We start from the raw sequence: 26,349 nt of genomic DNA on the forward strand, positions 1-26,349 counted from the left end.
CTGGGGGAGATACAGGGTCATCGGGTGGTCCCACGTGAGGCTCACAGTTCATCCCCATTTTCCAGATGAGGGAACTGAGGCCCAGAGAAGCGAAGTGACTCGCCCACAGTCACACAGCTGACAGGTGGCGGAGCCGGGAGTCGAAGCCGTGACCTCTGACTCCGAAGCCCGGGCTCCTTCCACCGAGCCGCGCTGCTTCTCTAACTTCAGTGGGGTCTGCTGGATCTTTGATCCCCGATTCCTGCATTCATTCAATTTCATTAATCGAGTGCTTACCGTGTGCGGAACACTGTGCCGGGCGCTTGGAAAGGACAGTTCGGCAGTAGAGACGATCCTGTTGTCCCTACTTAGATTGTGAGTGGGACAGGGACGGGGTCCGACCTGATCGTCCCGTATCTTCCCTGGGTTTAGTAGAGTGCTCGACTCGTGCTGAGCCCTTAAGTACCGTTATCATTATTATTAATAGAGTCAGAACCGTCACTTCGGACACAGTTCCTATCCCACGTGGAGCTCACAGTCCAAGTAGGAGGGAGTAGGATTCAATCCCCATTTTACCAGTGAGGTAGCTGAGGCACGGAGAGGCCCAGAGACCTGCCCGAGGTAACGAATGGGAGAGCCGGGATTAAAACCCAGGTCCTCCGGCTCCCAGACTCTTCTCCCTATTACTGTCGTCACCATTATCGCAAGCAAATCGGGTGGGACACAATCCCTGCCCAGCGTCGGGCTCACTGTCCCCTCTTCACAGATGAGGGAACCGAGGCCCAGAGAAGCAAAGTGACTTGCCCAAGGCCACACAGCAGACAAGTGGCGGAGCGGGGATCGGAACCCATGACCTTCCGACTCCCGGGCCCGAGGCCCATCCACTAAGCCGCGCTGCTTCCCGGAAGAGTGTCCTGGGAGGGCAGGTACTGACTTGATCAGCAGGTGCTCGAACGAGGAGAAGCGGCAGAAAAACGGGGCCCATAAAATCACAGTCCTGAACTGTAGTCATCCAATCCGCTCCTGAACCTTCAAGGTGACTCTCAGATGCCAGACTAAGGCAGGCAGGTTTGGAAACCACCGGAGAACCTGTGTTTGAAGATGACGAAGCTTCTGACGGCGTGATTCCGTCGGCTTGTGCGGACGAGGCTGAAACGGGCAGTCTGGCGATCGTATGTATTGAACGCTCCCTGTGTGCAGAGCGCTGTACTCAGCACTTTGGAGAGAATGCTATGACAAGATTGTGACAAAAAGTAAATGTTTGAAACATTCAAGGAGCGCGGCCAAGTTAAATTCAGAGAGGCTGGCAGTGCGTAGATGGATGAGAGACCGGGGACCTGAAGGAATGCTGGAGATGTGATTAGACTTCATTTCTTAATAATAATGATATTAAGTGCTTATTGTGTGTCAAGCCCTGGGGCAGATTGAAGACAATCGGTATTTATTAATAATAATGACTGAGTACTTAGTACAGAGCATTTGGGAGTTGCAGCAGAATTAGTAGAAACAATCCTTGCTCTCAAGGATTACTTCAAGGTGTAGCAGATGGCTCTGATTGGACACGGTTCAAGAGAGGACTGGTATGTTATCCCCATTTTACAGATGAGATCACTGAAGTGCAGAGAAGATAAGTGACTTGCCCAAAGTTAGATAGCAGGCAAGTGATGAGAACCCAGGTCACCTGATTCCAGTCCTGTGCTCTTTCCGCTACACTAGCTCCCGTGTCAATCAAACCAAGGCATTTTTGGAGAACCTACTGCAGGCAGAGCCCCGTCCTAAGAGCTTGGGAGGGTACAGTACAACAGAATAAGAAGACACATTCCCTTCCCGCAATGTGTATAACTTAAAAGAAGGGTCCTCTGGCCTTGGAGCATTATATCAGGAATTCTCTCAATCTTTATTCAGTAATGAGCACTGGTCTGACGTAAATAATGGTTTGGAAGCACCGGCGCTGTTGTTTATGAGCCGTGCTGAGAGTAAAAACCAACAGGCTCAGCATTCTTACCCTCCACCCATCCCAGCCCAAAAGCAAACAGCAGGTTTGGAGTAAAATGGAAGAATCTGGGGGGCCGCGACAGACATAACAGGGGTTGGTTGGGCTTGGGACCTAGCGAACCCAACCCCCCGCCCCTTATTTCTGCCCCTTACCTCCCGCTTTTCCCCACCTCATCCCCCCACTTCTTCTTGCCTCTTTCCCCCACTTCTCCTCCTCAAATCCTCCCCCTACTTCTCCTCCCCAACACCCGCTCTGGGACTTTTTCTTATAACGGAGCCAAATTCAGGGTGGTTTCAACTTACTTCCAACCCTGTTTTCCAGTCCTCATCCCATATCTTTTTAAATCACTGACAATCCATTGGAGAGCTTGGCTAAGGTTGCACGATCTCTCCGTGCACTTTAACTTAAATCTTCCATTTTATCATTTCATTGATTTTCAAAAAATGTGTTTTCTGAACCTTACATTTCAGTGTTCCTCATTCTCTCCATTCACAAAGTGCACTCACTGGTGCTTCAGTTGGGCACTATTTTACTCTTCATGGGGAGAGCGCTTTTCTGCAGTTCCTGAGCGGTAGGTTGAAAATTTCCCTATTAAATATGCCTTAGCAGAATATGAAGGACTTTAAGGGTATACCTTAGACTTTTATTTAAAATACGTTAATCTGTCAGAAAAAATTCTAGCGTAGTAACATTTTCTAGTCGCTGATTTTAAGTTTGATTGTTCTTGTATGGAATGTATAGGTCAAAATAAAATAATGTTTTTTTTAATTCATTTGGTGCCAAACTTCGTTTTCATTATGAAACTTTCACTACACAATTCCTTTTTGATTTCATTGTCCAGCAGGCCAAGGCACACATAAGTATATTTTCAATGAACTACTTTGAATGTTAGGTTTTTTTTATCATCAAACACCCCGAAGACGGTGCCAGGTGCATAGTAAGCACTTAACAGTACCGTAATTATTAGATAGAAGTGAATTATTTTCAGTGTCTTTAAAAGAAAGGTGGCCGTGAATTATATTGTCTAGAGATAACACAGCTCTCAAAAACAGCTCAGATTAAATTTTGGCATTTCAAATTGACCGCAGGAAAGTTTTCTCTAATATGGGAAGCAGGGAGGTCTACCAAAAAGGGTTATAAATAAATTGCTGCTTTGTTAACCATGCTACACCTCCCGCCGAGGGATAGCTTCAAAGTTCGGAAGAATCTTACTGAAAGAGCCAGTACTCTGGAAGAGAGAGAGCCAGGTTTCAAAATTTGGTCATTTCTGTAATATTTCCATTTGGAGTTTATGTGACTAAGACCGAATAAGATGCTTGAGGGTGCATGTCGTCTATTCAATTATTTATTCAGCTATTTCACCCTGGCATAGTCATTCTAATGTGGCTATAGAATCTGTTGCCCTGGCAACTCCCTGGTGGCCTATAGCACAGCAGCAAGGTCACTTGGGCTATAAATGGGTTTTGAATGTAAAACTCTTGTATGCTTTTTAAAATGTCTGTGCCCCTTCTGTCTACTTCTTGCTTCTTGCACCGACTGCCTGAGTAAAAATGTAATTGGAAGGAGCAGGACAGTGCAAGGGGCACTCATGCAAACCGTTGACCCCATAATCACCGCCTTAATTCAAGTTCTCAGTCGCAATTTCTGTGACTGGATTGTCTATGACAGGAGATGCCATTAGAAGCAGCCTAATGGATAGAGCTCGGGCCTGGCAGTCCTGGGTTCTAATTCCGACTCAGTCATTTGTGTGCTGTATGACCTTGGGCAAGTCATTAATTTCTCTGGGCCTCAATACCCTCATCTGTAAAAGAGGAATGAGACAGTGAGCTCCAGGTTGAACGGTGTCCAGCCTGATTAGGTGTATCTGTCCCAGTGCTTGGTACTGTGCCTGGCTCAGAGTAAGTGCTTAACAAATACCATTTTTTTAAAAAAACAACTGCTGTTGTCCTTCCTCCTACTCCCACTCTTTGTAAATACAGTTCCCACTCAGAAGAATCTAAGTTCCTTGAGGTCCCGGGACAAGTGTTTGGCTTCTGTTGTTCTCTTCCCAAACAGTACGGTGCTGAAAAATACCACTGATTTACTGATATGGGTGTTTGATTAATATGGCTTGTGGAAATGCTCTTTTTGCATGGTATAGCTAAGTAACTAGCTGCCAGGGTTAGTCCGATATTGTACTTATTTTAATTTTCATCTGCATTTCTATCCTTTATTGCTTTCTCTCTTCATGGAACTCTTTCTCACATCTTTGTCCACCACTCTCATTTCCCATGGCCTCAACTCTTTTATCGTCTGTTGTTCTGTTCGTCTTTTTTTCTTTTATCTGACTCTTTTTCATTTTGACTCTGTCCTTTTGTCAATCAATCACTGGTATTTATTGAGCACTCGCTGAGTTCTGAAGAGGATTCCCCTCGTGTACAAATCCTCATTTTCCTCCCTTTGTTTTCTTGACTTTTTTTTTCCGCATGACTTCCTTTAATTGGTATGTGATAGCCGGATTTATATTAAATAGAACATTTCTTAAATCTGTCCCGAGGCCATACAGCAATGGTTATTTTACTAACAGGTTGACAGCTTTTATTTTTGTTTACCTTCTTTTTTTTCCCATCTCTGAGCTTTTTTAAAAATTGGTTTAGTAGTACCCTGCGGGTTTCAGTAGGGTAATGTATAAGATGTACTCAAGGCTGGCAGTCTTTTATTTTGGAAAATGCTAGTGTGAAAAGTGGGCTGGCTCCAGAGATGGAGCCTATGGCCAGTGCTACGAATATTCTAGTGGACACTGAGCTTTTCGAGACCGTCTCCCAGTTTTCGTCTTCTAAGAGGTAGGATGGTTTGGGAGGTGAGATCATCTTGGAGGTGTGGTCTAAGGGACTCAAGGTGGTCATATTCTGGTCCCAGGGAAAATGAGAAGGTCCCGTGCCTTGTTCCCAAGAAAGGTGGTATCTATTGTTGAAGAGGGTATGGCCTGAGGATTCCCTGATCCAATCAATCAGTTATTTAGTGGCATTTGAGCACCCAGGTCCTAGGTACTGTACTAAGCGCTTAGAATAGTACCACCGCAGCTTACATTTGATTGGGGGAGACAGGCCAAAAATATTTCCAGATACCGAAAGCTGGAGGAAGGACAAGTTTAAGACAAATTCATCAGCAGCGTGGTCTAGTGGAAAGAGTCCAGGTCTGGAAGTCAGAAGACCTGAGTGCTAAATCTGGCTCCACCACTTTTCTGCTATGTGACCTTGGACAAGTCACATAACTTCTCGGTGTCTGTTACTTCATCTGTAAAATGGTGTTTAAGAATGTGAGCCTCAAGTGGGACACGGACGGCACCCAACCTGATTAGCTTGTGTCTACCCAGTGCTTAGTACAGTGCCTGGCACATAGTAAGCGCTTAACGAATATCATTTTTAAAAATAGTTGAATGTTCAGTTAACTATTTGAATAATATCTACTAAAAAGATATCTCTGTACGGGAGAAAAATACACAAGGATTGAGGGTGGGTATTGGTCTGACAGGACTGGGGTGTGGTAAGAGACTTCCTAGTGTCCAGCCCCGGCAGGTTCAGATCAAACGTCGCTCCTGATCAGTCAGTCAGAGCGCTTACTGTGTGAAGGTGCACTGTACTAAACGCTTGGGAGAGTACAATACAACAGAGTTGGTATACACGTTCCTTTCCCACAGCGAACTTACAAATTAAAGAGGCTTCAGAGAGACTGGGGGCTGGAATGGGTTATAGTGCTTGTAGTAATAGTAATAATAATAATAATAATGATGATGACACTAGTAAATAGTAATAATAGTAATAATGGTATTTATTGAATTCTTGCCACGTGCAAAGCTCTTTCCCAAGCGTTTGAGAATGTACTGATAGCGCTCAATAAATATGATTGATCCTGAAACTGGCATCAACCCTGAAAGGATGAACTTTGAGGGTGACTTAAATCCCAGGCTGGGTTAGAATGGTCATCACCAAGTCAGGTCATGTGACAGAGGATGTCGGAAGCAAGAAGCAGTGTGGCTTAGTGGAAAGAGCACAGGCCTGGGAGTCAGAGGACTTGGGTTCTAATCCGGATTCTGCCAAATGCTTGCTTGGTAAACTTGGGCAAGTCATTTAACTTCTTTGTGCCTCAGTTCTCCTGTTCTCCCTCCTACTTAGACTGTGAGCCCTAGATGTGACAGGGACTGTGTCCAACCTAATTAACTTGTATCTACCTCAGCCTGGCACATAAGCACATAACAAATGTAAGCACATAACAAACTCCGTAAAGAAAAAATGGAACCTGCCAGCAGGCCTTCACCCAAACTGGTTTCAGCTGATCCTTGCCTGAAGCAAAAAGCACTCTTTGTCAATTTCCCCTTTGTTGGGTTGAAATTAAGGCTGGTTCCATTTGTTGATGCAGAATCCTGAAGACTTTTTTACATTTTTTCAAGCATTTATTCACCCTCCTGCAGTCTTGGCATCCACAGGTGAGGAAACAGTTGGGTGAGAAAATGTAAAGTGGAAGAAGGATTTTTTTTTTTTTTAAGGACCATTTAGATTGTAAACTTCATAGCAAACTCCATTAGATTATAAAATCCTTGAGGGTAGGGACGGGGGCGGGGGAGTCTTATTACCTCTATTTTACTCTCCCGAGCACTCAGTAGAGTGCTGTATGCAGAGCACGTGCTCAATAAATGCTGCTGATCGATTGAAAATAAGAGATGGCCCGTAATATGATCATCTTCACTACCGAAGCTATTTATTCTTAATCCCTTTCCCTGATCTAAGTCGATCTCCTTCTCCTACACCCTGCAAAAGTTCTTGTCTTTTGCTTCCGTTTCCTCCTTACCCCGGATTCCCCCCTTACACTCTGTTGTAACCTACTCTCCCAGGTGTTTGTACAGTGCTCTGCACACAATAAACACTTTATAAATACCTTTGATCATTCATTCAATCATAATTACCGAACACTTAGTGTGTGGAGAGCACTGTACTAAGCGCTTGGGAAAGTACAATACAGCAATAAAGACAGACGACATCTGCCCACAATGACCTCACAGTCTTAATTATGGGCTGCTTTTCCTCCACTGCTCTGGCTGTTCCCAGGCTCCCAATCAATCAGTGGTACTTACTGAGCCCTTCCGTGTGCAGAGCACTGTACTAAATAGTTGGGAGAGAACTGAAGAACAAAGTTGGTATATCTGTTCCCTGCCCACCGTGAGTTTAATAGTCTAGAATACCACCCCTTTGTCCTCCAGCTTCCCCAATTTCTTCATTTTTCCAGGCTGATTTATCAGGGATTTGTTCATTTATGGTATCTAAGTGCTTACTATATGCCAGGCACTGTTCTAAGTGCCGGGGTAGATATAAATTAGGTTGGACACAGTCCCTGTCCCACATGGGGCTCACAGTCTTAATCTCCCTTTTGCAGATGAGGTAACTGAGGCAAAGAGAAGTGAAGTGATTTGCCCAAGGTCACACAGCAGACAAGTGGTGAGATCGGGGTGGGAGAGGGAGCCCTCCCCCCTCCCCTTGACCTTCGCTCTTGCTCGAGGTAAAAACCAGACTCCTTTTTCCATCTTTTTTCCCTCACTCCCCGGAACCACCGGGCTTTGCTCCTTTCCACCTGGGGTTGGAAGGACTCAAAACTCTTTGTGGTAAAAGTGTACATGTCTGTGAGAGTGGGAGTATGACTGAGTTGGCACGTGTGTCTATGGGCCTGCAGAAAGTTCAGGGAATCACTTAAAAAAATCCTGTGAAGAAAGGGAATGACAGGAGGTGAGGAACATAACCCGGGTAACAAACTAAATAATTCCTCCCCTTCACAACTGTCTAAATTTATCAGGTATTTGTGGGTTGTTATCATCCTGTCCTTTAGTCTTTACTTTGGCAAGTTGAACAGCTCTTGTTCTCTTTCTCTCATCAAATTGGGAAAGGTTCATTCTTATGATAATTTGTCACTATCGTGATGACATTATTTCTAATAGAGTTATATATAGCTGTTCTTCAGGCTTGAAAATGGCACTACTGGAAGAAAGATTTTATGATGGTGTTAGGGGATGGTTGCAAACCAATGGGTGACCATCTTGCTGCACGGTTGTATTTGTTATCCACAATGATTTGGGCCGTTCTCCCCCTCCAGAATATAAGCATGTTGTGGGCAGGGAATGTCTGCCAATTCTCATACGTTGTACTCTCCCAAGCACCCAGTTCAGTGCTCTGCACATAGTAAGTGCTCGATAAATACTGTTGATTGAGTGATTCTCGTGTCGGTCTAGTCTGTAAGCTTGTTGTGGGCAGGAAATGTGTCTATTGTTATAGTGTACTCTCCCATGCACGTAGTACAGTGCTCTGCACACAGTAATCACTCACTAAATGGGATTGAATGAATGAATTTTGGGAACTCTCCTCAAGGCTTCCCCTGCAAAATCATCACCCCGCTTCTGGACTCTGCAAGTCAGGCCCACCTCCGTTTAGCATTGTTGCTTTGCTTAGGTAATGATGGGGAGGGTATCTGGCAAAGCCCCAGGGTTGAGTTTTGGTAAGTGGCTGCCGTGAGGCAGGAAAAAATTTGCTGCTTATCCCCGTTCCGGCTGCATTTTCGGTACACAGTGAGTGTGCGCTCTGTGTGATGTGTTTGCATCGTATCCCTCACCAGCTGTGGGAGCCACAGGCTCCCCCCTTTGATATTACCCCTGGACCACCTTCCTCAGAGCGCTGCGTTTGTACCCCGCTCCCCACTGCAGCCCTGCAGCCCCTCAGATATGGGCGGTCCCTTCACTTTAGAATGGTTTGCAGCCAGTCTTACAGGGTTCCCTTTGTTTAATCATGATGGTGTCTGTTAAGCGCTTACTATGTACCAAGCACTGGCTGCGGTAGATACAAGCTAGTCAGGTTTCTTTTGATGCTACTGATGCCTGTCTACTTATTTTGTTTTTGTTGTTTGTCTCCCCCTTCTAGACTGTGAGCCCTTTTTTGGGTACTGATTGTCTCTATCAGTTGCCGAATTGTACTTTCCAAGCATTTAGTACTGTGCTCTGCACATAGTAAGCGTTCGATAAATACGATTGAATGAATGAATAAAAGGTTGGACACAGTCCCTGTCCCACATGGGGCTCACTGTCTTATCTCCATTTTACGGATAACTGAGACACAGAGAAGTTAAGCGACTTGCCCTAGGTCACATGCAGACAAGTGGTGGATCTGGGATTAGAACCCAAGTCCTTCTGACTCCCAGGCCCATGCTCTATCCACTAGACCACACTACTTCATTTCTGCATGGAGCAGTTTCAGGGTCTCATTCAATCTCTCAGAGCAGCCAAACGTTTTTCCTAGTTGCCAAAGTCCACCCTAGTGACAGTGTCAACTGCTTCTATGAATGTTTATGACTCCCTTCTGTGTCATCCTTGCACTTGGATTTGGACACTTTATTCACTGTTTCCCCTCCCACCAAGGCCCCACAACACTTATGTACATATCCTTTAGACTGTAAGCTTGTTGTGGGCAAAGAACGTGTCTTCCAACTCAGTTCTATTGGACTCTCCCAAGCGCTTAGTAAAGGGCTCTGCACACAGAAAGTGATCAATACATACGATTGATATTGGTAATTTACTTATTTACATTAATGCCCGTCTCCCGCTCCAGAGGGTAAGTTCATTTTGGGCAGGAAACCTGTCTACCAACCCTGTTATATGCTACGCTCCCTCAGTAGCTCTCCTCAGAGTAAGCGCTCAATAAATGTGATTGATTAATTATACCTGGGCAGCAAAAATCGGGTCCCCTGTGCCCTTCAGTGGTCTAAAGCTGCACTGCAATTCTAGGATTAATGATATTCCTCAGTAACCAGTCCAGGAACTATTCTGGCGGGGATCTACTCAACTGCGGAGAACAGACTTATCTTTGCAGTCCTCAGTTTCCCCAATCTCTTGAAGATGGTACTTATGGAAAATTTTGTTGCACTTCGTCAGAGTTCCTTTTCTTTATGATATTTAAGTGCTTACTATGTGCCAGGCACTGAACTGAATGCTGGGATTAGTACAAGATGATCATGTGGGCAGTTCCTGTCCCACATGGGGCTAACAGTTTTAGTCCCCATCTTGCTGAGGAGGTAACTAAGTCCTAGAGAAGTTAAGTGATTTGGCCAAGGTCATACAGTGGACAGATGGCAGAGCTGGGATTATAATAATAATGATGGTACTTGTTAAGCGCTTACTATGTGCCAAGCACTGTTCTAAGCGTTGGGGTAGATACAAGGTAATTAGATTGTCCCACATGGGGCTCACAGTCTCAATCCCCATTTTACAGATGAGGTTACTGAGGCTTGGAGAAGTGAAGTGACTTGCCCAAGGTCACACAGCAGAGAAGTGGCGGAGGTGGGATTAGAACCCACGACCTCTAACTCACAAGCCTGGGCTCTTGCCCCTAAGCCATTAAGCCACTAAGCAGGATTAAAAGCCAGGTCCTCTGATTCCGAGGCCCGTGCTCTTTCCATTGGGCAACTTGGCTTCTCTTCTGTTGAGAGTTAGCCTAGGGTGGCAATTTAATAATAATTATTATTGTGGTATTTATTAAGCACTTACTATAATAATAATGGCATTTGTTAAGCGCTTACTATTTGCAAAACACCGTTCTAAGCACTGGAACACTGTTCTGAATGTGCCAGGCGCTGTACTCACCTCTGGGGTGGGCACAGTCCCTGGCCCACGGGGGCTCACAGTCTCAATCCTCATTTTACAGATGAGAGTTTACGGATTTAGCCACACATCCCCCCGTGTGCCTGTAAATCTGAGCGGGTTATACTTTCTCATCCAGGGACGTTGCCGTTCTTCAGGGTTCTAAACTGCAGTGATGTCTTTCATTAAGTGTAGAAGCAAAATTCATGCCTTGTGTTGGCAGACAGATTATTCTGTTTTAAAGAGTCAGCCTCAAAAGTGAGATGTATGTCAAAGAGGTCACCGAAACACTGTGACTATCTCTTTAAAGCTCCTCTTTATCTGTTATTCATTCAGTCGTATTTATTGAGCACTTAGGAGGCTAGAGCTGTCTACTGCTCAGGGTTACTGTTGATGGGGTATTTTTTAACATGGATCTGAAAAAGTTGTTGGTTTGGTAATAATTAGAATTATAAGTTGCGTTAACTGCTTACCACTAGAAGTAGTGTAGCTCAGTGGAAAGAGCCCAGACCTGGGAGTCAGAAATCTAGTCCCGGCTCTGCCACTTCTCTGCTGTTTGACTTTGGGAAAGTCACTTCACTTCTCTGAGTCTCAGTCACCTACTCCGTAAAATGGGGATTAAGACAGTGAGCCCCATGTGGAACGGGGACTGGGTCCAAGATTAGCTGTATCTACCCCAGTGCTGAATGTCCCAGTGCCTGGCACATAGTAAGCACTTAACAAATACCACTTTAAAAAACAAAACAAGGACTTATTTCTTTTTCTAGTTGCCAGTTGGGTCTTTTTATGACCGTTGCTATGATTATTTTCCCTCATTATTTATAAATACCTACATTGTTTTGGGAACAAAAGCAAATTAAATATCTTTGTAGTAAATAAGAAACCAAGCAATAATTGCATGGAATTTGCAGTTACTACATGCTAAAGAAATACTGAATGTAGTGAACTGTGGCATTAAGAACAGTTTCATTAATAAGAACCAGTCTGGAACCTTAAATGACAGGTTTATTTGGTTATATTAGGTTTGTGAAGCTTGGTATATTTGATAATGCCCATTCCAAATTAAACTGAAATCTAGGATTTGGAACTACATAAAAGAGAAAGAAGAGATCTGCTCCAACAGCATTTCTCTTCATCTTTCCTGACACGCTTATCAGTCATAAAATAAAGTCATGGAAAAAAAGGAGCCTTTTTCTGAAGCTTGGAGACAAAACAGAACCAAAGCTTCTTGGATGTGACCTTGGATGATTAGAGGCAGACAAAAGCAAATGTGCCTCTCTTTGCATTCCCAGGAGAAGCTGAATGTCATCAAACAGCCATGGGAACTTCATGCTGGGCCTACATTAAAGGCGTCTTTCTCAAACCTGAATTCATTAAAATGTTTCTGTTTTATTAGGCATGATGACTTTTCTCAATAGCTGAGGTTAAATCCAACGTGAGAGTGGAGGATAGGGACTTCGAGTGCTCAAGTAATTACCGTGGAAACAATAGTGACAATTAATTAGTGAAGAATCATGGATTTAGGTGCTTCTGTGATTATATTCCCGGTGGCTCCTGATGTCTTACTGCAGTAGTTAGTACTAGTTATGTGACTTCTGAGCCCTATGCTCTTGTATTTGTATGCTTTCTACACTTGATGTTCACCCCACATTCAGATCCACAACACTTTTTTTTAATGGTATTTAAACACTTACTATGTGTCGGGCACTCTACTGAGCGCTGGGGTAGATAGAAGCTAATCAGGTTGGACACAGTCCATGTCCTATTTGGGACTGCCGGTCTTAATCCCTATTTTAAAGAACAGAGAAGCTGCTTGGTTTAGTGGATAGAGCACGGGCCTGGGAGTCAGAAGGACCTGGGTTCTAATCCCAGCTTCACCAACTGTCTGCTGTGTGACCTTGGGCAAGTCTCCTTATCTGTAAAATGGGGATTAAGACTATGAGCCCCATGTGGGACAGGGACCGTGTCCAACCTGATTAGCTTGTATCTACTCCAGCGCTTAGGATGGTGCTTGACACATAGTAAGTGCCTATCAAAAACCATTTTACAGAGGAGGTAACAGGCCCAGAAAAGTTAAGTGACTTTCCCTAGTTCACACAGCAGACAGTTGAGCCAGCTTTTCCAATGACCTACTGTGTGACTGCAGATAGGTCACTTAGTTGCTTTTCTCAATTGCTAAAGAAAAATAGTTTGAGAAGCCTTAATAAATATTTGGGATATAAAAGACCCCTGAAACCCATATTACTAATAAATGCACCCAAAGCTTTTGCCTGTGTTGCCTATTTGATTCCAGCCATCTTATATTGTTATGGCAGGGAAATGAAATGGAAACTTTATTTTGGTTGAACTAAAGGACATTTGCTCGGAACTGGGTCTTCGGGAAGTCAGAAACATTTCAAATGTGCGATTCAGGTCATGCCTCCTTTAATACAGTCTATAACGAGTCTCCTCATCCTCCTCCCACTAGATCTCTTGCCATTATTAATCCACCTCTTTTCATGACCGCTGGTAAGTGCTAAAAATGATGATGAATAACCAGCTAAGGAAGTTACAATTTTATTGGGACAAATGAAAATAGTAAAATCACATTTAAAATTAACAGGAGGAGGTTTCAGATGAGAGGAGGAGGAAGGAGAAAGGCAACCTGGGAGGAAACTGTGAGGAAGGTGGGGGATAAAAAGAGGTGGAGAAGGAAAATGGAGAAAATGAACTGACAAGAAAATTAATTAGGTAACAACACCTCAAGTTACAGTACATGGAGTTTGGAAATGCAGGGGTAGTGTTCTTGAATGACCTTGAGTCCTAGGAAAATTGTTTATTGGTCACACATTGATTCAGAAGGAATGAATGACCTAAGAGTTAGAGGGTTCAAAGATACCACTATGACTGACAATTTTAAATAACCTTTTAATTGTTTTTTTCAATAACATTATTGTTGCATCCATCATTAGCAGAACGCTGTGCACTGTGTCACTCATTGCTATTTTACTCCATAAAAATCCTGTAAACTTGTAAAACAAAAAGTACTGTATGATCAGGTCGAGCGAGACCGAGACAGAAGCATAAGCAGCGTCTCAGCTCCATCAACCCTACTTGCATATTGATAACCATTTTTTATGGTGTTCTGTGTTCTGTGTTCTAGGTACTGTACTAGGGCTAGGGTAGGTACAAGAAAATCACGTTGGACACAGTCCCTTTCCCACAGGGGGTTCACAGTCTTCTTCCTCATTTTCCAGAGAATGTAACTGAGGCACAAAGAAGTGAAGTGACTTGCCCAAAGTCACCCAGTAGAGAGTGGTGTGGCTAGGATTAGAACCCAAGTCATCTGATTCCCAGTCCTGTGCTCTTTCCACTAGGCCATGCTGCTTCCCTCCTCTAGACTGTAAAGCTAGCTGAGGGCAGGGAAACCCGTCACCAACTCTATTACAGTGTAGTCTTCCAAGCGCTTAGCACAGCAAGCGCTCAGCAAATGCGATTGTTTGATTCACATCAACCGGCTTTGAGGCCTACATCCAAACAGTGCTGCTCACTACAGGTTCTGTTTTTCTGGAACAACTGTGGGAAGGCAAAGAGACAGAGAAGCAATATTCCTGCCCCTTTAGGGAAGGGAGCCAAAGGGGACTGGAAGGTCATTGCACAATAGGAAACCCCATTAGCATTCTATCTCTTTCAGTCCTGTAACTTTGAAAATAACTGTTGTCACCAGCAGAGAGCTGGAGACTGCATTATTCAAGACCTGATTTGAGATGTCAGGCTAGTAATACCACAGTTTTGTCCTTCAATTCTTTTATTTGTGTCCAATATAAGATCGGGGTTGGGAACAGATTGCCACTGCTGAAATCAGTATTTGCTGCTGTCTGTAGTTCTTCCTAATTTAAGAGCCTGTGTAAGAATTGCTCTTTTATTTCCATAGACCTGCAAAAGGGGCGAATCTGGTTCTGTAGAAGGGGGGCTATTTATCTGATTTTTTTCAACTGGCGTAGTGGATAGAGCACAGGCCTAGAAGTCAGAAGATAAGGGGTTCTAATCCCAGCTCTCCACTTGAATGCTGGGTGGCCTTGAGTAAGTCACTTCATTTCTCCGGGCCTCAGTTACCTCATCTGTAAATTGCGGATTGAGACTGTGTGTCTCTCAAGGGACAGGGACTGTGTCCGACCTGATTTGCTTGTATCTCTGTCAGTACTTAGGACAGTGCCTGGCACATAGAGCTTAACAAAAGATGATTTTTTTTTTAAAGACATGAGATGTGTGAGGCGGAGGGAGGGCAATAATGCAGTGCCTCTGGAGCAATCCTGCCTGTTTCCTTGAGACTCAACCAGAAGGGATTTTCAAGTGATAAATTTATTTCCTGTAAAATAAAAGGAAGCTACAGAGAGTTAATTTGGTTACTATCGTAATTTCGGAGTTATTTTTGACTAAACATTATTTCAGTTGATTATTATTGAGTGCTTACTGTGTGCAGAGCACTGTACTAAGTACTCAGGAAAGTACAACGTAATAGAGTCGGTAGTCACAATCCTTGCCAACAGGAAGCTATAGTCTACAGCATCTTTTTCTTCAGGCTTAACTGTCAGATTAGAACGTAGCAACTGACTCCTGTTAATGAAATCATCAGTCTGGCTCTGAAGGTCTTAAACAGCTGTGATTTTGAATACTACCTTGCAAATCTTGACTTTAGTATTGCCATCTTTTCCCATTTTGTTATTAATTAAATCTTGATTGTGGTCATTATCTTGTTTGGGATTTTAGTTCTTCATGGATGCTGGGGCCTACACAGAACTCCTAAGTACTTTCTGGTGGGGGCTTTCAATCTCACATCTGCTTTAAATAATTCCCAACCTAGGATGGTCAGTAAAACTCATTGTGAGCAGGGAATGTATCTGTTTATTGTTGTATCATATTCTCCCAAGCACTTAGTAGAGTGCTATGCACACAGTGCATGCTCAATAAGTATGATTGACTGACTAGTGTCCTCAGCAAAGTGGTACCAATTTCAATTTCTCTGGGAAAAGTCCAGTACTCTTCTCACCATGAAACCGATCAAGATAGATATCGGAAATAAAATAAGCAGTTCTGTGCTGAAATGGGTAATGACTCAGAAATGTTTTTAGAAAAGTTAGTCCCGCAGTGGTTAATAATGTTGCAGCAACGTGTGACCGCATCAACAGAACTTTGGAGACGCTAATGTGGCTAAGTAGGTTAAGTATGCAGAGTGAAATTACTGTTGGATGTGTAAAAATATTGAATATTTCAGTCTTTAAATTATAAACCATCTTCTATTATGTAACATTATGGCAGAAAGTTTGAAAGCCAGCTTTTTGAGCTCCTTTGTGGGCAGGGAACATGTCTATCAAATCTGTTCTATTAAACTCTCCCAAGCGCTCTCCACATAGTAAGTGCTCAATAGATACAACTGATTGATACTGTTTGTAAAAATCATTCCTAGTAGTCAGCCACTTCGATGCCCTCGTGTGGTCCAGTCATCCAAAAGAAATTAAGGAGATGTGAAATCGGGGTAGAATTCAGAAGAGAATTCTGCCTTTGAAGAGTTGTACAGTTCTTATTCAGCATGTTTCCTAACAGTACTTAAATTGTCGATACAATTGAAAAGAATGCAAAATGGAAATTCAAATGGTAATTTAAAACCGCAAACTCAGATTTAAACCCGAAAACCCCTAAGTAGGTCACCAACCCTCCCTTTTCTGGCCTATGTTCATAAAGGGCTTAATTCTTATGAGGTAGAGTCTGCTTCTAAGAGCTGTAGGAAGACAGCTTCATTGTACCAGAAAAGCAGTGTGGCCTAATGGAAAGAGTATGGGCCTAGGAGTCAGAGGAACTGGGTTTTTATCTTCCATTTGCCTGCTGATATTTATATATGTGCTCATATTTATGGGGCCTTAATGTGTGCAGAACATTATACTAAGCACTTGGTACAGTACAACAGAGTTGGTAGACATGTTCCCTGCCCACAGTGAGCTTACAGTGTAGAAGGGGAGACTGACATAAATATAAGTACTGGATATGTACATAAATGCTGAGGGGCTGAGAGAGGAGTGAATAAAGGGAGCAAATCCAAGAGCAAAGGTGGTGCAGAAGGGAGTGGGAGAAGAGAAAATGAGGGCTTAGACAGGGAAGACCTCTTAGAAGAGAGAGGTAGACTTAATAACTCTGTACCTCAGACTCTTCATCTCTCAACTGTAGATAAAATACCTGTTCTACTTAGACTGATAACCCCAAGTGAAGTGGGGATTGTGTCTGACTTGATTAGATTCTGTCTACCCCAGGGAGAAACAGGGTGGTCTGGTGGCCTCTCACCAAAGATTGTAATACAGAACAGTCAACTTTATTTGCATACCGGAGAGGGACATAATTTGAAAACTTGACAGTCCAGTGGTAATCCCTAGTCACATCTTAGGTTTAGCCTTCTCGCTGTCTCGGTCTCGCCTGTCTCGCCATCAACTCCTTGCCCATGTCCTGCCTCTGGCCTGGAACATCCTCCCTCCTCAAATCTGACAATCACTCTGCCCCTTTCCAAAGCCTTATTGAAGGCACATCTTCTCCAAGAGGCTTTCCCAGACGAAACCCCAGCTTTCCTCATCTCCCACTCCTTTCTGTGTTGCCCTGACTTATTCCCTTTGCTCTTCCCCCCTCTCAGCCTCTCAGCACTTAGGAATGTATCTGTAATTTTATGTATTTGTGTTCTTGTATGCCTCCTCCCCTCTAGACTGCAAGCTCATTGTGGGCAGGGAATGTGTCTGCTTATTGTTGTATTGTACTCCCCAAGCACTTAGTACAGCCATTTAGTACAGCACTCTATGCAAGCACTCAATAAATACAATTGAACGAAGAAGGAAAGTACCCCGTAACCCATCAGTGGGTCATTCTATAATGATTTAGCATGAAAATGTATTTTTGGCATCTGACGTATTAATAGAGGCATTGTAAAGTTTAATCATTCATTCATTCATTCAATCACATTTATTGAGCGCTTACTGTGTGCCAAGCACTGTACTAAGTGCTTGGGAGAGTGCATTATAACAAGAAACAGGCACAGTCCCTTCCCACAATGAGCTTAATCCATGATCCCCACCAAGCTAACAAATCCCTGAATTGCTAAATTGTCATTTGATACATATCTTTTCATTTTATTGGGCTGCAATCTTTCTTAGTCTTACTATGATCCAAAGCAAACAAAATTTATGATGCTTAAAAAAAAAATTCAGAATTCTTATGATTTTTCCCTAAGTTTTCTTACCTGAGAGATGCATTCTCTTGTGGAAATCTCTCACTCCCTGAATTTGTTCAAAAGATTACAAAAAAATTTTACTCCCTAGTTTTTTCTTAACTTGTTGATTCTGGTTAACATTCGTTAACACTCACTGAGTGAGTTAGACGTTTATCAAGGACAGCTCAGTAAGTGACCAATGATGACAGCAAATTTGGCAAAGTTAATTTTACAAAGTCTTATTGCTGTCTAAAGAGGTTTTTGATGTTTTTCCAAGTAAAACCTTGAGGAAGATGCCTCTGACAGTTAACTATGGAGAAGCAAAGTGGCTTAGTGGATAAAGCACTGGTCTGGGAGTCAGAAGGACCCGGATTCTAGTTCCGGCTCTGCCACTTGTCTCCTGTGTAACCTTGATCAAGTCAATTCACATCTCTGTGCCTCAGTTACCTCATCTGTAAAAAGGGGTTTAAAACTATGAGTCCCAGGTGGGACAGGGACTGTTTCAAACCTGATGATCTTGTATTTACCCCAGTGCTAAGAACAGTGCTTTACACATAATAAGCTTCTGCTCAAACAGAACCACCTCTCTGCAGTGTGCTTTGCTACTCTTTGTAGTTTTAGCTCTGGTCTAACACTGTCTAAGGCTTTCCTTGTTGTACAAGATCATTAAATGTCCCCACTCTCTCCCTTGCCTTCAATTTCTCAATTTTAGTTCACCAGGCAGCAGTGTTTTGGATATCCTGCTGTCATCCAGTCTCCTCACATTTTTTTTAATGGTATTGAGGCACTACACTAGGGTAGTACAAGGCTGGACACAGTCCATGTCCCCCTTGGGGCTCATAGTCTTACTTCCCATTTTGCAGATGAGGTAACTGAGGCACAGAGAAATTAAGTGACTTGCCCGAAGTCACACAGCAGACAACTGACATGGCCAGGATTAGAACTCAAATCCTTCTGACTCCCAGGCCCATGCTCTATCAGCTAGGCCAGGCTAATCCGTGTATACTCAGCTCAGCTGTGTTGCAGTAATCTCTGCAACTTTTTCTAGTTTCAATTTTAGAAGACTGACTTTAGATGCAGATGATACTGGAAATTCTGTTACACGAAGAAAGGGACATTTTTGTGGTTCACTTCCTGTATTTTTCCCTTCCATTAATCATCCTTTTAAATAGGTTGACAGAGTTTAAAATTCATATGCAGTACAGATAATTGCATTTTATTTAGCTGAAATATTTGAGGAAAGTCTGACCAGCTTTTGAAATTTGTGTCCTAGAAGCTTTCTTAAAGTGGTTGGGACTTTGAAAACATATATTGCATTCTTTGGAGAAGAATACTCTATGAATCAATAGGTAAATATTCTAAAGTAGTGGGCCTTAGACCTTTTACTACTGCTGGCATTTACCTCTTGAATGCTTGTAAGTGGGAATTTTGTCCTCTATTTAATTTCCTCTTTTTTTTCTCTGTATCCATTGTGAACTGCTGGTGGTTCAATTTATGAGGCTCTCAGGGGTTTTGTTATTAACCTATGTCATATAAAGTCCATTTTAGTTAACATTTGCTACTTTGGACATATAGAGGCCATCAACCCTCTTAAAATGGAGAAACTGAGTCACAGATTTGATTTTACTTTATCCCGGGTTATATGGTGAGTCAGAATGAAACTGAAAATAGAAATCAGAACACCTCGTTCTCAGGTCACTGCCCTGGCTTCTTAAACATTTCTCTAAGTAAAATAGGTAGTTTGCCAATATTTTATTCACCTTTTAAATCTTTATTGAAAGTAATGGGCTTAGAAAAATGTCTTGGGAAGTTAGTCACATTGTTACAGTTTAGAACTGAAGTTCAAGCTATTTGAGTAGATTAAAATGAGTCATGAGAAGGGAATAACATAGTATTATTAATTTGTTCAGCAATGAATATTTCTCTAAGTGAAAGAGGAAAACTAGAACACACAACTAGCTTGAAAAAATATATAAATATGGATTCAATCTTAATTAGGATTGAAAAATGTTTTTTCAAAAGATAAAGTTCAAAATCAATAGGGGTTTTTTTGCCTCATGCTTGGCAGGAGATCATGAATCAATCATATTCATTAGGTGCTTACTTTGTGCAGAGCCCTATACTAAGTGCCTAGGAGAGTAAAATATAACAGAGTTGGCAGACATGTTCCCTACCCACAGAGAGCACATCATAACTCTTCATTGTCAAAATCTTTTCCGGTGATTCATTAATGAGAATGCATCATGAAACCATGATATACCCAATGTCTAATTGTTTATTATTTCTCAGTATCTTGTGTTAAAATGAGTAATACATTTAAATGTGATTGCAAATTTATAAAAATTGAATTTAGCAGAAATAAAATATGTACAAATGCTTCGTTAAAGACATCCATCAGTTGAATGGTTTGCATATTAACTTCTTTGGTGGTGGTTCTCTGTAATGAAAAAATAGTCAGATGGTGAGGTTATTAATAGAATGAATCCTGACAATGTGACATTTGCCATACTTTGTTTAACTTAACAAATATTATTATTTAAGCACTTACTATATGCCAGGCACTGCTCTAAGTTCTGACAAGCTAATCAGGTTGGACACAATCCCTGTCCCACATGGGGCTCACAGTCTTAATCCCCATTTTACAGTTGAGGTAACTGAGGCACAGAGAAATTAAGTGATTTGCCCAAGCTCACACAGCTAGCAGTTGGCAGAGTGGGATTAGAACCCAGGTCCTTCTGACTCCCAAGCCCATGCTCTCTCCACTGCTGTGTTTATTGATTGACGAGCGGGCCTTCTTTATCGGTTGATGACATTGACGCAGAGCACCATGAGCTTCGGTAGTTTTTTATTTCTTTCTTTCTTGGACAGGTTTAAGGAAAGCTGTCTGTTGTTCTTATGCATAGTTTTTTTTTCCCCTTTTCTCCAATAGGGATGAGGGGAGAATCTTATTTCGTTGGAATGAGAAACCCTGGTCAATATGGCTGCATTCCAGATGATGGAGGACTCTTCTTACTGTACTGCATGATGGACAGCCACAGGGATGTCACCAGATGTTTCACAGAGGAAGCTTTTCGTGCAATCACCGACTTCAACGATCTTCCAAACTCCCTGTTTGCCTGCAACGTTCACCAGTCCGTATTTGAAGGAGAAGACAGTAAGGTAGAATCTGTTTTTCATTTTCAGAACACGGGGAAGTTGTCATTACAAGAGATCTTCTATTCTAAGACTGCATTTTCCAGAGACTTTGTGTTCTAATTTTAATCTGTATTTCTGTAATATAGCTTTTGATTGTCCAGTACTTGGCGTGATAGAATTGTTTCATTATTTGCAAAATGTGACAGATGAACATGATGCTCATTATAAGACTGTTTCAGAAAGCCCATAAACCAAAGACACTAAGGGGGATAGTTATAGTAAATGGATTTGGAAAGAAAAATATAAAGTGGTTTTTAAAAAATATATGTTTTAGATCAAATCTAGTTGCAAGAGCATGGGCATTGGGACCAGGGGACCTGTTTCTAATCCCAGTTCTGCCAATTGCTTGCTGTGTGACTTTGGACAAGTCAGTTAACTTTCTGTGCTTCATTTACATCACTTGTAAAATGGGGATTAAATTCTCCTCCCCCCAGTATAGACTGTGAGTCCCATGTGAGTGAGGGACTGTGTTCAGGCTAATAAAATTGTGTATTCACTAGATCTAAGAACAGGGCTTGACCTAACAAGTACCAAAAAAAACAAAAAAGAAAAATTGGGATTCTTCCCTTGGGATAAAAGAAGCCTACCTTCAACTTTTAAAATGCTTCATTTTAAGAAATATAACTTATGAAAAAATAGCAGCCAAAATCACCAAGTTTGGTAAATAATAATAATGACAGTGTTTCCTACGTCTTTACTATTTGCCAGGCACTGACTAAACACTGAGATAATAATAATACTAACTGTGGTATTTGTTAAGCACTTACTATAGGTCAGGCACTGTATGAAGCACTGGGATAGATACAACTAATCAGGTTGGACACAGTCCCTGTCCCCTGCGGGGCGCACAGTCTTAATCCCCATTTTAAAGATGAGGAAACTGAAGCATAGAGAAGTCACCTAGCAGACAAGTGGCAGAGTCAGGATTAGAACCCAGGTCCTTCTGACTCCCAGGCTCATGCTCTATCCACTAGGCCACGGTGCTTCTCATTTACAATATAAGCAGATTAGACACAGGTTTTGTTGCACATAGGGTTCACAGTCCAAGCATGTGCTGCAAATATTTTCTAAGAAATAGGCAATTGTAAAAATTGGTTGTGATATGACAGAGCTAAATCCCACCTCTTGGTTTTATTTGCTGATAATGTGTAGTGCTTTGTTGTCTTCCTTAAATGGTTTCAATTTAAATTCTGGGTACCCTTGGAACATTTTCCAAGTCTCTCGGGAATAAGGCTTTGCGTGATTATCCTGGCTTGCGAAAGAAGTGAGTCAGATTTATTGGTTATTCATTGACATTATTTTGTGGTTGAATTTTGGAGTTATCCATCATGTCAAAATAGTTGTTAGTTGCTTAAGCCTGTGGAAATGGTCAGAAAACTCAGATATACAGGTTATGTGAATCTAAATGATTTAAGCATTTTGCATTTTGCATTTCAGAAACTGACAGCTATTTTTCAGGGACAATGCCATGCTTGCTGGTGTTAGGGTAAAATAGCATAAAATTCTCAGATGGGCTCTTAATTTTCTCCCTAAACCTACCTACCAATTACCCACTTTATAGCTTACCTGAAATCCCCCAAACTCCTCACTGTTGGCTTTAAAGCACTCTGCCACTTTGCCCCTTCCTACCTCACCTTGCTTCCCTCTTTCTACAACCCAACCTTCACACTTGGCTTCTCCAGTGCTAACCTTCTCACTGTGCATCGATCTCATCTGTCTCGTTGTCGGCCCCCAAGCCCACGTCCTGCCTCTGGCCTGGAATTCCCTCCTTCCTCAAATCCAATAGACAATTATTCTCCCTGACTTCAAATTCTTAATGAAGGCACATCTCCTCCAAGAGGCCTTCCCAGACTAAGCGCCACTTGCCCTCATCTCCCACTCCCTTATTTGTCACCCTGAATTTCTCCCTTTGTTCTTCCCCCATCCCAGCCGTATCACACTTATGTTCATATCCGTAATTGTATTTCATTCATTCATTCAATTGTATTGAGTGCTTATTGTGTGCAGAGCACTGTACTAAGCTCTTGGAAGAGTACAATACAACAATAAACAATCACGTTCCCTGCCCAAAACGAGCTTACAGACTTGAGAGGGGGAGACAGACATCATTGCAAATAAATAAAATTACAGATATGTACATAAGTGCTGTGGGGTTGGGAGGGGGAAAGAGCCAAGTGAGCAGGTCAGAGCGATGCAGAAGGGAGTTTTTTATTTATTATATTCAATTATTTATAGATTCCTTTGTAAATACTTCTAAGTCAGCCTCCTTATTGGAGCATAAGCTCTTTGTGGCCAGGGAATGTATCATTTGCTTGTTTTGTACTACTTAGAGCAGTGTGTCGTGCCCATACTCAATAAATACAAATATGACTACTACTTCTACTCAAAAAATACAGGTGGGTACACAACTGCACTAAAGAATAGTAATGAATATCAACAGAGGGAAGCCGAGGTTCTGATGGCATATCTAGCGGCATCATTTTGGAGATACGACAAAGCCAGCATTTTTTTTTATATATTTTGACAAGTAATTTAGATGATGGACTAGAAAATGTGCTCAGCGAGTTAGCCAATTAAGTTGTCTAAGGGAGCTTTCCATTTGAAAATCAGATTAGAATTTTAAATGGGCATGCCAGGTTAGAGAAATGGAAAGAAACAAATGGGAGTGAAATTCAATAGAAGTGAATGCACAATTGGTGACATCAAAACCACCAAGAAGGATGAATTTCCGGTCACCCAGAGTGCTTTGGAACTGATCCCGGAGTCAAACCAGAACCCTTAAGTCCCCCAAATCCTTTTTGGCTCAAAATAAACCATCAACATCTGACTTAGACCGTGAGTCCCATGTGGGACAGGGACTGTGTCCAACCTGATTATCTGGTACCTATCAAAGTGCTCAGAACAGTGCTTGACTCAAGTGAGTAACCAATACCACAAAAAAAAATCAATCAGTGATACTTATTGAGCACCTACTGCATGCAGAGTACTGTACTAAATGCTTGGGAAGAGTACAATATAACAGGGTTGGTAGACACAATCTCTGCCCACAAGGAGCTTAACAGTCTAGACGTGTTTAGAAGTGTTTAGTTTCAGTGTATGGTCAGTTTCTAGGTCACTGAATAACTTTGCAATCAGCAGTGTAAACTAGGTTGTACAGATACAGTCTTCAAGAATTAAAACGAACTATATAAATGTGAGAGGGAGCGATTACAGCAAACATAAAATATTAGGCTATACAGATGTTTAAGAAACAGACATTTTCAGTGGGGTGGCATCTTCACCTGTGGTTAACATATTTTGGGGTCATGGTAGACTAATATGAGGATATCAGGGTGGGGTGAAAGCTACCTCTGGTGAGTGGGAATTACGGTGATATTTCCACTCTTGTCGATGAGTTGTCTCAGAGTGTGGCTCACAGATCTGGGCTATCCGGTTGACTCATGTATCTAACTCTGTTATTGTTGCTGTGGAAAGAGCCCTATTCTGGGAATCAGGAGACCTGGGTTCAACCAATGGTATCTATTGAGTACTTACTGTGTGCAGAGCACTGTACTAAGTGATTAGGAGAGGACGGTGTAAGAGTTGGTACACACACATTCCCTGCCCACAGGAGCTGGCAGTCTAAGCACTGTACTAAGCACTTGGGAGAGTATTATGCAACAGAGTTGGTAGACACATTGGAGCTTATAGTCTAGAGCACTGAACTGAGCACTTGGGAGAGTACAGTGCAACAGAGTTGATCGACCTGTTTTCTGCCTACAAAGAGCTTATAGTCTAAGCACTTTAGTAAGCGCTTGGCTGAGTACAGTATGACAGAATTGGTAGATACTTCCCTTGCCCACCAGGAGCTTACAGTCTAAAGGTGTTGCCATAGTTAGCTAATGAAGGAAAAGACCGCACATTCTCTAGGCTATATGCTTTTTGAGGGCAGGGGTGGATTTTCCCAACTCGTATTGTACTCTTCCAGATGCTTAGTAGTGTTCTGCATACATAAAGAGCTCAATACCATGGATTGATTGTGGCAGATAACTTACTGAACTCCCAGAATGGCTGCTCGCTTGTTGCACTCCGGCTTCAATGGAAATATATCCATCGGGGTGAGAGCGTGCCCTTCATTTATTCATTGTACCTCATGTATGCAGAGGACTGTACTGAGTGCTTGGGAGAGTACAATATAACAATAAACATACACATTCCCTGCCCACAAAGAGCTTACATTGTAGAAGGGGAGACAGCCATTAATATAAATTAATTGCAGTGATCTCACCTAAACCTCTAGCATTAGAGTTATTTCTTCTACACAGGTTGTTGGCTCATCTTTTATGTCTGATGGGAGACTCTGTCATAACCACTTGATCCATGTGTAGAGGGAATCTCGTCTAACCGTATTCCAGTTTCAGCACTAGAATGGTAGGAGCTGTGGGACTATGGCAGGCACAGAGGAATGGGGGTGCAGAAATCACCTCAACAAATCCAGAGAAGCCAGTAGGAGCACATCCCCCTTTTTGTAAACACCCATTAGAAGCGGCGTGGCCTAGTGGAAAGAACGTGGACGAGGGAGTCAGAGGAGCTGGGTTCCGATACTGGCTCCACCGTTGGTTTGCTGTGTGACCTTGGTCAAGTCACCTAACTTCTCTGTGCCTCAGTTACTTCATCTGTAAAATGGGGATTGAGACTGTGAGTCCCATGTGGGACATAGACAATACATCTACCTCAGTGTTTAGTATAGTGCCTGGCACATAATAAGTGCTTAACGTAATAAGCATTTTTTAAAAAACCCTTCTTTCCAGCTCAGAGCATGGTATCTTGTTCCAAAAATCAGGGGCCACTGAGGAGAAGAACTAGTACCAGTTATGGAACTTTTCTGGGTGCTAGAATATTTAGATATGCTGGCTTCCTATTCCCATTTTGGGAAGATCAGTGAGGTCGAAAATAGGACTGCTCAGAAATGAAGATAATGAAATCTAATCCTCGTGTGTCACTTTCACATCTGAATAGCACAATGTTCTAGTACAAAAATGAATGTATCATATTGCTAAGTCATCATGGTTTCTACAGAGCCATTTATTACATCTTGAGTAGTAGTGTGGTATTTTACTTGTTTTCTATTTTTATTATTAGGGTATTTGTTAAAGGCTTACTACGTGCCAGGCACTGTACTAAGTTCTGGGGTAGATAGAAGATAATCAGGTTGGACACCATCCCTGTCCATGGGGTCCACTGCTATGGAGGGAAAATGGAAGAGCATCATAGGTTGGAGATGAGAGGCCAGAAATTTAAATCGATCTATTGCATTGAGTGCTT

General features: G+C 42.4%; 1 protein-coding gene across 2 annotated transcripts in view; it reads left to right on the forward strand.

Annotated features, from left to right (window-relative positions):
• Window positions 1–26,349, forward strand: part of RCAN2 (regulator of calcineurin 2) — a 145,998-nt gene that overhangs the window by 940 nt on the left and 118,709 nt on the right. Inside the window, exons 1-2 of one of the 2 annotated variants that reach the window (XM_001511558.5) lie at window positions 836–1,151; window positions 20,780–21,009. In XM_001511558.5, the coding sequence (XP_001511608.1) occupies window positions 20,782–21,009 (228 nt within the window). In that variant the 5' untranslated portion in view covers window positions 836–1,151; window positions 20,780–20,781. Of the gene's footprint in view, window positions 1–835; window positions 1,152–20,779; window positions 21,010–26,349 lie in introns of those variants that run through there. The other variant, XM_029071704.2, reaches the window with a different exon arrangement.

The sequence above is a fragment of the Ornithorhynchus anatinus genome, chromosome 9, assembly GCF_004115215.2.
Source record: "Ornithorhynchus anatinus isolate Pmale09 chromosome 9, mOrnAna1.pri.v4, whole genome shotgun sequence".
Classification (NCBI taxonomy): domain Eukaryota; kingdom Metazoa; phylum Chordata; class Mammalia; order Monotremata; family Ornithorhynchidae; genus Ornithorhynchus; species Ornithorhynchus anatinus.